The sequence below is a fragment of the Orycteropus afer genome, unplaced genomic scaffold, assembly GCF_000298275.1.
Source record: "Orycteropus afer afer isolate SDZICR_OR568_19922 unplaced genomic scaffold, OryAfe1.0 scaffold00067, whole genome shotgun sequence".
NCBI lineage: Eukaryota > Metazoa > Chordata > Mammalia > Tubulidentata > Orycteropodidae > Orycteropus > Orycteropus afer.
In genome coordinates, this window is record NW_006921654.1 from 10,371,622 (window position 1) to 10,382,116 (window position 10,495).

The 10,495-nt window shown below is 54.9% G+C and overlaps 1 protein-coding gene across 1 annotated transcript in view; it reads right to left on the reverse strand.

Moving 5' to 3' along the window:
* Window positions 1–2,280: 2,280 nt before the first annotated feature.
* IL34 (interleukin 34) overlaps window positions 2,281–10,495 on the reverse strand; it is a 12,359-nt gene continuing 4,144 nt past the window's right edge. The window contains exons 2-6 of the mRNA XM_007940417.1: window positions 9,269–9,402; window positions 7,962–8,039; window positions 7,575–7,736; window positions 2,695–2,824; window positions 2,281–2,471 (exon numbers count right to left, since the gene is read on the reverse strand). Of these exons, the coding sequence (XP_007938608.1) occupies window positions 2,281–2,471; window positions 2,695–2,824; window positions 7,575–7,736; window positions 7,962–8,039; window positions 9,269–9,402 (695 nt within the window). The remainder of the gene's footprint in view (window positions 2,472–2,694; window positions 2,825–7,574; window positions 7,737–7,961; window positions 8,040–9,268; window positions 9,403–10,495) is intronic.

The window sequence follows — 10,495 nt, forward strand, 5'->3', positions numbered from 1 at the left end:
GTGGTCCAGCCAGGGGCTGCAGGCCCAGGAGCTGCCTGGCCAGGGCTCATCCGGGGAGGGTTGGCTTTGACTCTCTGGTGCCAGAGGAGATGCCATCCCCAGACGGTGCCCACGGAGGCCCTGGTCCTGTGCTGGCAGCAGGGTGGGGGGAGGGGGTCTCCACCTCCAGCACACTCCCTAGTCTAAGCAGGTCGGAGCACATGAGACAAGGGACAAGGAGGGGCTCCTGTTGGTCCCAAGCCGACTTGGGCCACTCCGGGGTCAGGGAAGCAAGCTTTTCTCAGTCTTGAGAAGGAATGGAGCTGGTCAGAGGCTCCCAGCACCAGGCTTGAGCTCTTGGTAGTTCTGGGGCCGTGAGCTGAAGAAGGGCTGGGATCCAGGCAGCCAGGGAAGCCCCCTGGGTGGCCTGAGCCCCTGGCTTATCCAGGGCGGGGAAGCAAGTACCTGTAAGTGTAGGTCAGAGGGCAGCCCCTCTCTGGGGCCTGCCCAGGAGGGCTGATGGTTTGAGGTGCAGGGTATGTGAGAAGGGGCAGGGGAGGGCATGCTGGGGCCTTGCCCACTCCCCATGGTGTGTGACACAGGGTCTCAAGAAGAGTTGCCACCTCCGTGGGAAGTAGGCACGGCTCACCCCTCTGCCCCAGCTCCATGGGGTGGGGGCTTCCCAGGGAAGGGGTGGCTTTGGCCCAGCCTGGTCTCCCCATGCCTCCCCCCAGAGCTCCCTGCGGCTGTACATATTCCACCCCTGTGACCCACCCACCACCCTCTCCTTGACTTAGCAACCAACTCATAGGCCTACCCTTTGGGATCCGAGCCAGTCATCCGCACCACAGACTTTGGTTTGGGGGACTTCTTTGAGTTCTTTTTATTTTTCATTTTGTACAGAGAATATTCTTTTCAAAAGCGTCTTTTGACTGAAGTAACTTTTCTGGTGCTGTGGTTAACTTGTCCCTTTTCTTAATTTATTCTCCCACCCAGGCCTCCCCTTCTGGCCCCTACTCACCTTTTCTTGCCCTGCCATCCCATCTGAACCATTTTGTTTCTTTTCTTTTTGTTTCTGGATAAATTATCTTCTCCCAGCCCCCCCTCCCTGCTCCTCTGCCCCATCCTCCCCTTGGTTTAAGTAGTCACTGCTACAAGTAACATGCACTGTGAAGATTCCAGTATTAATAAAGTTGTACTGTAATTAACACCCCTGCTGTGCTTACCTCTCACTCGCCTGCCATGCACCCAGCCCTTTCCCACCCAGATCCTGGCCTAGGGCCTCCTGGGAGTTGGCAGGGGAAGGCGGGACCAGGCCTTGTTATATGCCACTGAGTGGGACCCGACTGATAGCGACCCCTCCTTGGGTTTCCGAGGCAGTATCACTACAGAAGTAGATTGCCCCATCTTCCTTCCGAGGAGTGGCTGGTGGGTTTGAACCGCCAGCTGTCTGGTTAGCAGTCAAATGCCTTAGGCACTGCACCACCAGAGCTCCTAGGTCATCCATTCTAACTCCTCAGGACCCGCCTCCCACCAAGGGCTGAGAGTCTGGGCAGGACTAGCCCCAGCCCTCTCCACCTGCCTCCTGCCCATGGCCACCCAGTGAGAGCAGGGCTGAGAGGCCACAGAGAGGCTCCCGGGCCATCCCCTGGCTAACCCTCAGATGGAAAGCAAACCAAGTCAAACCAAACAAAGTGGATGTTTAATAGAAAAAAAGGAACTGAAAGAGCGTCCACTGTGGCAAGATATGGCATGTGGCTCTGCCCTCCCCAGCACTCCCCACCCAGGCGGGGCTGGTCCCTGCACTGCCCCCATCCCCACCTGCCCACTGGGCACAGCTGTTGCAAACGGTTAACACCCTCAGCTGCTAACCAAAGGTTGGAGGCTTGAGTGCACCCAGAGGCACCTCAGAAGCAGCCTGGTAATCCGCTTTCGCAAAAACTCAGCATGGAACACTACAGAGTGCAGTTCTTCCCTGACACGTGGGGGAACGCCATGAGTCTAAACAGACTCCAGGGCAACTGGCTGTTCCAGGCAGGGAGAGGCACTGAGGGTGCTGCCAGGAGGAACGTGAGCTCTGTCCTCATCCACCTTCAGGTGCTCCCGGCCACAAGGTTCCAGGTGAGACCATGTTGCTTATGGAAGGCGGGAACCTGAGCCCCTCCCTGTCACTGAATCCCCTCAAAGGAAAAAAGCCTGCCTGGGGTTCCTCCCCCAAGGCCATCCTGGCAGCCTCAGGCCCACCCGAGTCCTTGTGCACCGAGGGCCCTGCGCTGCCTTCCCAGGGCACCACGCGGGCCGTCAGGGCAGGAGGCCTTCATCCTGCGCCCTCACCTGCTCCACTGCCCCTGGGTAGCCCGGCGGGGAGGTGGAGGGCTGCCGGGGCGGAGAGTACAGCTGGGCGGCTGCACACTGCAACGGGGGCTGTGCAGCACGGGGCTGAGGGCCTGATGCGCTGCAGTCCTGCCAGATTTGGAGGGAGCTGTGCTTACCTGGGGGAAGCAGGGGGGGAAAAATGCCGGTGTGGTCAAGCGCGTTCCCTCAGAATGCGGGCCCCTGCCCCACCCCCCAAGACCAAGCCCTCTCCCCACGGCCCATCTCTGCTTCCAGAAATGGTCTGCAGCCCTGGGGAGGTGCCAGGAAATCCCAGGAGGTGCCAGTTCTGTCACTGGCTGCCTGTCCTGCCTCCAGCCCCATCCAATCAGAGCTCCTTACAGCAAGAGCAGTACAGCAGGTCCATGACCCGGAAGCAGTTATCCAGCAGGGCTTTGGGCCGGACCAGCTTCAGCCCTGGGGCACTCAGGAGAGACAGCACCGCCTCCACCTTGGGGCTGGTTTCCACATCCTGGAAGGAAGGACACTGTAAGGACTATGGGTGTCACCACCAGCCAGGGAAGAGGTAGAGCCATGTCACATGGGACACATGGGGGCCTCTGGAGCCTGGAGCTGCTGCGAATCATGGAAGACAAGATTCCTCACGGCCACAGGCAGAGCAGGGCCTGCGGCCAACACCCTCCTTCCTGCAGGCACCAGGTTTCCTGAGAGCACCCTCATGGTCGCTGCTCACCCAAGCACAACACAAAGGCTTCTTTTTTGTCCATCTTTGCACAAATGGTTGTATCCACCGGCCAGGATAGGGGGAAGCTGCTGGGGGCCTCCTCTCGATTTTAGCTCAAGCATGGCCGCGAGCTGCAGGAAGAACCCCTGACCCTCCACCCACCCCTAGGAACAGTGGGGCGGATCCTAGTTTGAGGGCACCGAGAGGCCAGGTCCCGCAGGGCCAGGCTCTGACTCCAAGCTCAGGTAGCTTCTATTCACAGTTAACAGGAAGGAGCCCCAGGTCCTAATGGTGGGGAATGAGCTGGCAGGTGAGTGGGGATACACTGAGAGGACTGTCCTGAAGGAGGCAACAGCCACAAAAAGGCTGAGAAATGCCCAAGAGGGTGCCGGAAGGGGACTTCTTTAACCGGCCTGGCCGGGGAGTCTGTTTTATACTTTTCTTGCCACTCTCTTCCCTCCTGCCCCTCCTGGTAGGCCCTGCCCTTCACGTCTCAGCCCCCAAACGCGCCATATACCTATAGCAGAGGGCCCTGGGCCACTTCCGTGCACCTGAGGGTCCACAGGACCACAGGTCAGCTGACCCGGCCCGCTGGGCACAGGTGGGGGGTGCCTCTAGCTGGGTGAATGCTGACCACTCCTCCTGTCCCCTGACCAGCCCCCTTCTCCTTCCTCCTCTCTCTGCCTCGCTTATGCTCCTCCTCCATCTAGGAGGCAGAGTGGCTTTGGGCCTGATTGGACCACAAAGTTCCAAAGACTGGCTGGGGTTTGAGGGAGTAGGTTGAAGTTGGGAGGCCAGGCTGCCCTTGGGACAAGGGAGTTTGGGGGCTCAAATGGCATCTAGGAAGGGAATGCAGGAGGGCTTCCTGGAGGTGGTTCCTGGGGTCCTAAGGAAGCCTGCCCTCCCCTGTGAGGTGTGGAAGGAGGCCAGCTGTGGGCACGGCAGCTCCTCAGAAACTAGGGGAAGTAGGGAGAGGATAAGGGATCCAGAGGCCCTGGGGGTCACGTAGCCAGCCAGCACTATTTCCACTTTTACTCTGGTGAGTAAGGATGGTGGGTGGGAAAGGGGGCCAACTGCCCAACAGATGTGTCCTCCCATCCAATGAGAGGCCATAGCACTCCGGGGCCCCAGTGCTGTCCACAGACCCTAGAGTCAAGGCCAGCTAAGCTGAGGCCCTCTTTCAAAAGCCTCCGAAAACAGTCTGGTGGTTCCAAAAAAAGTTAAACAAAATTACCATAAAAGAAAGACATACAAATGTAGAATTACCATTTTTTTAAAAGCCATAACCACGTCGGCCACAAGTTGTTTCCAACTCAAGGCAACCCCGTGGGTCCCAGAGTGGAAACTGCTCCCTAGGGCTCTCTTGCCTGTTGGTGCTTCCACGACCGGAATTACACAAAACAGAAAAAAAAACCAAACCCACTGCCATCAGTCAAGTCGGACCCAACTCACAGCAACCTCTCCTTGGGTTTCCGAGGTGGTATCACTATAGAAGTAGATTGCCCAACCTTCCTTCCAAGGAGTGGCTGGTGGGTTTGAACCGCCAGCCTTCTAATTAGCAGTCAAATGCCTTAGGCACTATGCTACCAGGGCTCCCCAGCAATTCCACGCTTGGATATATACTGAAAAGAACTGAGAGCAGGGATGCAAATAGATACTTGTCCACCAAGGTTCACTGCAGCGCTATTCACAGTAGCCCAAAGGTGGAAGGAACTGGTGTTCATCAGTTATCTACAAACCACCAAACAAAATGTTGTCTATCCACATGCAGGAAGGAAACACAGAATTGCCATCAGAGAAAAAACAAACCTACAGAGTCGACACCAACTCATGGCGACCCCATGTGTTCCAGGGTAGAACTGTGCTCCACAGGGTTTTCAATGGCTGGGCTTTTGGGGGTAGAGACACCACAGAGAGAGAGGAAGCTTGGGCACACGTTCCCCCAATGGAGGAGCCTTCAACACGTGGCGCTGCTGAGTGAGACAAGCCAGACACAAAGGGCAGTGTATGATCCCACTTCCACGAACAGCTAGAGCAGGGCAAACTCAACCAGGCAGAAAGCAGATCACAGGTTCCCAGGGACCGGGGGCAGGAGGAACAGGGAGCCACTGCTTAACGCTGACAGAATTTCTGCTCACTTACGTGATGCGAAACTTTCGGAAAGAGACAGTGGGGAAGGATGCACAACGCGGTGAATATAATTACGCTGCTGAACTGTAGGTACACTTAAATATGCTTAAAACAGCAAGGCTCGTTATCTATAATTTACCACAATTACACACACACACACAGAAAGTCTGAAAGACAGCTCCACCCACCAGGCAATCAAGGGTGCTGGCTTGCTTCAGGGTCCAGGACTCAAATTCACGCACCCCAAACTCTCCCCTCCATGATTGCCTCCAGGGTCTCCAGGACCCTTTTTGTTTTATTCTGAAGAAATTTCAGTGACCTCAAGGAAACCATGGAACAAGAGCGAGGCAGAGGCTTCAGGCCCAGGCAATGGCACTGGTGTTGCCTAGTTCAAGTGGATGGGGCGGGGGGGGGGAATGATGTCACGGGGAAGATAATGTCATGGGGAAGATGACGTCATGGTGAAGATGGTGTCAAGGACTCAGGTTCAGAGCTAGTGCAATTTCAGGACTCCTCTAACCCCTTCTCTTTACATGAGATAAATCTGAAGCCCAGGAGGGAAACGTTCAAGGTCACACGACCAGAAGCAGAGACACAGCCAGGTCCCGGATCCCACTCCCAGGCCAGAGCCCCTTCCACTACAGCACACCACCACCCGAGACTTGAAAGGAAGAGAAAGTCAAAATGGTGATTTTTCCACAAATGAAATCAGTTCCAAAAGGTAGGCATATTCGGAGAGGGTCACAGACTACTCACACTGTTCGAGAGAGGAGAGATTTAAAAGCTGCTCCAATAAGAACAAAGAGCCATGGGCACAATATTCTTAAAAAGAGGACTCCAGGGTCTTGACCAGTCCCAGGCCCTGTGGGGAGGCCCTCCCCAACCTCCTGCCCAGCCCCCAACCCTCCTCCAGAAAGGCTCACAGAGTCAGAAACCAGATGAGCTCATCACTCACTGGGCCACGGGACAAAAGAGCTGCCAAGGAAATCGTGGGGTCTGCTGACCTCTGCCTGGAACAGCGAGAACCTCTGTGATGGTTCTGTTTGTGTGTCAACTTGGCTGGGCCTGGCTGAGTGGCTGGGCAGCTGGTGGTAGTTACTCCCCATGATGAGACTGGCAATCAACTCCATGGTGGAATCTACTGTGAGCAGCTGAGTAGCTCCCTTTGGGATGTGGTCCACTTCCCCATATGTAAGGAGAAGCCTTGGGGCATAGCCTCTAGTTTATAGCACGATTGGACCTTGCATGTAGCCGTGTCGTTGTTCTGCAGTCTCTCATGCTCTGCCGACCTTGGGACTTACAATAGACTTAGGTTAATGGCCTACCGTGTGGTTTGGTATCATAGGGACTGTGCCTTTTGATTTGTCAACTTAGGGACTTCTCAGCCTCAGCAGCCAGCAGCTGTCTGAGTGAAGAAACTCCTCTAGCTCCAGTGGGTTGGGAGCAGGAAGCAGAGCTGGACCCCAAGGTTGAGGGGCTTTCACCCAGCCCCTAGAGCCTGGCACTTTTAACTTGGACTTAAAGTCTCCAAATTATAAGAATAAACTCCTATTTGTTAAGGTCATCATCCCATGTGTGGTATTTGCTTGTCAGAGCGGCACTAGGGAACCAGAACACGCTCCCACCTTTCTGCTCCAGCAAAGTTCTAGGCAGCTGCAATCCCTTTATAATCAGAGCTCACGGCAGTGTTTGAGGCTCTGGTGCCTGGGACTTGGAGCCAAGGAGCCAGGTAGCAGCAGGCTGAGCATGGGCAGCAGGTGGGTGTCTCGGAACAGGTGTGCACAGGGTCTTGAGAAGGCTGGTGAGGGCGTGCAGCTGGGGGTGGGGAGAGCGTACATTCCCCCGGGGGCTCCTGCGTCCTGAGGCTGCTTAATGCCCTCAGCTGCTACCTGGAAGGCTGGAGCTCGGGCTCCACCTGGAGGAACCTTGGCAGAAAGGCCTGGTGGTCGGCTTCTGAAAAATAAGCCACTGAAAACGCCACGAGCACCACTCCACTCAGACACAGGGTCGCCAGGAGTCCGGGTGGCTCCAGGCAGCCGGTTTGCACACCTGAGGGCGCCCAGCAGGCAGGCAGCTAGAACTTAGTTTTTCGGACATGGAAGCAAAGTCCAAAAGGCTCAGTGGGATGCCTAGGACCCCAGGGCGAGACAGAGCCAGGTCTCAGGAATGTCTCCTGCCCTCAGCGAGCCCCTCCCGTCAAGTCTGGCCTTCTCTTCCTTCCAGTCTCTCCTTTCCCCACACCCTCCCCCATTTTTCCTACACCCTTCAGGACATGCTGGAACTTTCCATGTGTTCACCTCCTCCCCCACCACCCCTTGGCCACACTTCTCCCACATACACACACACATGCACATATGCGCACACACATGCCCACGTGCTGGCCTGCCCCCACGCCTGCGCAGCTCACCCTGAGGCCTTGCTGGACATTGACCAGCAGCGTCTGGACCTCATCCAGGTACTTCCAGGACGGGTGGTCCTGGAGCAGCACATCCTGCACCGACTCGATGGTGCTGAGACTCACCCAAGCCCACAGGTAGCGCAGCTCCTGCTCACTCACGCGGGCCCTCTGCTGCAGGGACAGAAGAAACATCAAAGGCCCAGACACGGCCCTCTCCCCTGTGACCCACCCGTCTCGACCCCCCAGGACTTGCCCCTGCTGTAGCCACCCTGGAAGGCCTGTCCACTGTGGACAGCAGGGAGCCCTGGGCCTCAGCCAAGGGACAGGGTAGGGCCCCTGGCAACATGATGTGTGCCAAGACCAATGTGACACCCCCAGCCCAGAAAGGATCCTCACCAGCCTGGTGATGTTGGTGACTCTGAGCACCCCCTCATACGGCACGCTGATCCTGTAGTTGATGGGGAAGTAGTACTTCTGGGGAGGCACAAGGATAAGACGTGAGATCAGAGGCTGAAGCGGCTGAAACAGGGCTCCCCCAACTTCCCAGACACACTTTGACCCTGGAGGAGAGGTGTCTAGGGCCAGCCCTTCAATGGCAGAGTTGGCCTTCCTGGAGAATATAAACTCAGCTCCCAGCTGAGATGAAGGCAGCTCTTCTCTCTGGGACACAGGGAAAGCCCACTGCGTTGGAGTCAATTCTGACTCACAGGGACCTTATAGGGCAGAGTAGAACTGGTCCCATAGTGTTTCCAAGGCTGTCAGTCTCTACAGAGGCAAACTGCCTCATCTCTCTGTGTGGAGCAGCTGTTACGTTTGAACCATTAACCTTTTGGTTACCAGTCGAATGCCTTAACCACTGTACCACCAGAGCTGCTTGGACATAGGGAAGGCTGGAGCAAAATACCCGGTTCTTGTTAAGGCAGAAGCTTCGGGCCAAGTGGTAAGAACATCCTACTTCAAGAAAGGCTTCTTTTCTTTTGGGGAGAGTGAGAATGTTCTACAAGTGAAGGTGGTGATGGTTGCACAGCTCCATAAACAGACTGCAAACCACTGCATTGTACACTCTATGTGGGTGATTATGTATGAGCTCTGGTAGCATAGTGCCTAAGGCACTTGACGCTGACCAGAAGGCTGGCAGTTCAAACCCACCAGCCACTCCTCAGAAGGAAGGTTGGGCAATCCTACTTCTGTAGTGATACTGCCTTGGAAACCCAAGGAGGGGTCGCTATGAGTCGGGGCCGACTCGACGGCAAATAACAACAACAACATATACTATGTAAATTCTATCTCAGTATCTCAATAAGGCTGATTAAAAAAAGAAAGGAACCTCTGAAATGTACAGTTTAAAATGGTTACAATGGTTTAAAAAAAGGGGGGGTAAGACTTATAGAGCCAGGTGGGCTTCCCCACCATACAAGGAAAGCAGCATGTTCCAGTTTCTAGGCCTTTATCCTCCCTGCTAATAATAGGCGCCTGGTGTTCCCCAAACGTTTCCTGGAGTCCATTCCCAAGTCAGAGTGAGCGCCACATGGAGGTGGGATCAAAGGTGGAGATGTGGAGGCATGGATGCACTGACGAGATGTGTGTGTTGAAGGCAGGGAAAGTGCCATGGTCAGGGCTAACACAGGGCCAAGCGGGGTGGGACCCTGAGTTCCAGACACAGTGCCGGGTGAGCCACGAACCAGGGAGCAAGGGCACATTACCATGTACTGCAGCCGGTTCTTGTACTGCAGCTTGTCCCGTAGGTAGCCCGTGAAGGTGCATGCCTCTCGCTGGGCCAGCGGCCACACCTCCGAGCCCTCATTCCCCAAGGCCACGCCAAGGAGGATGCCGAGATCTGTGGGGCACACCCAACAAGACCATGTGAGCATGCAGTCCCTGTGTGCACCGCGCACTCAGACCTCCGGGATTACAGGCACTCATGGGAGAGGCTGGCACAGAGCCCCAGGGAGCCCTTCCCACCAGGCGTGCTTTCCCAGCGTCCGGGTCCAGGAGCAGCAAGGGCAGGCAACACGAGCAGTCCTGGTGGTCCCCCAGGGTCCCCATGAGGTGCACCCTCGGCCTCCCTTCTGGGACATCCTCAGCCCTGAGTTTAAGGAGTGAAATGTTTTCCATGTTTTTGCTGGATCTTCCATCTGGGGATTCTGGAGACATGAATTACTAGAATCAACACTACAAACAACTCTTTGTTGACCAACGCCATTTTCTTCCAGGCTCCACCTGATGTTGGCATCCCTCTGAGTTCAATGAACCAGCGGATTTGTAACGGCCCTTCCAGTTGGCTCATTCTGGACTGCTAAGGGCATCTCACGCCAGCCTTTCCCTCTCCCTGCCACATCCTGCTCCCTAACAACAGCCACATCCTGAACCATTACCAGGCTTTACCACTGGGAGTCGCTGTGACTCCAAAAACAGCCTTTGTGATTTCTGTGAGACCCTAAGGAACTGGCAAGACTTAAAATATCTTAGAGAATTCACAACAAACATAGGACAAGGGTTAAGTTGATAAAGGCAGAAAGAACAAAATAGAAATGGGTGAGAAACATACCCAAAAAATCAACCTCACTACTAAAGAAAGATAAAAGAATTAAAACTAAATCCTATGCCATTGTCCACCCATCAAATTGAATGATGTTTGGTTTTATTTCATCTTACTGATCCTTGACAGTGGCAGCATAGCAGGCAGATGGTCTCGTCCTGGAAAGCAATGTGACAATTTTTACTAATAATGGACTTAAAAATGTCCACAACCTAGAGATTGGGACTCTCATACACTGCTGGTGGGACTGTAAAATGGTACAACCATTGTGGAAAGCAGTATGGCGATTCCTTAAAAAGTTGGAAATACAAATACCATTTGACCCAGCCATCCCATTACTAGGTATATACCCTAAAGAAGTGAGAGCCATAACAAGAACAGATACATGCAC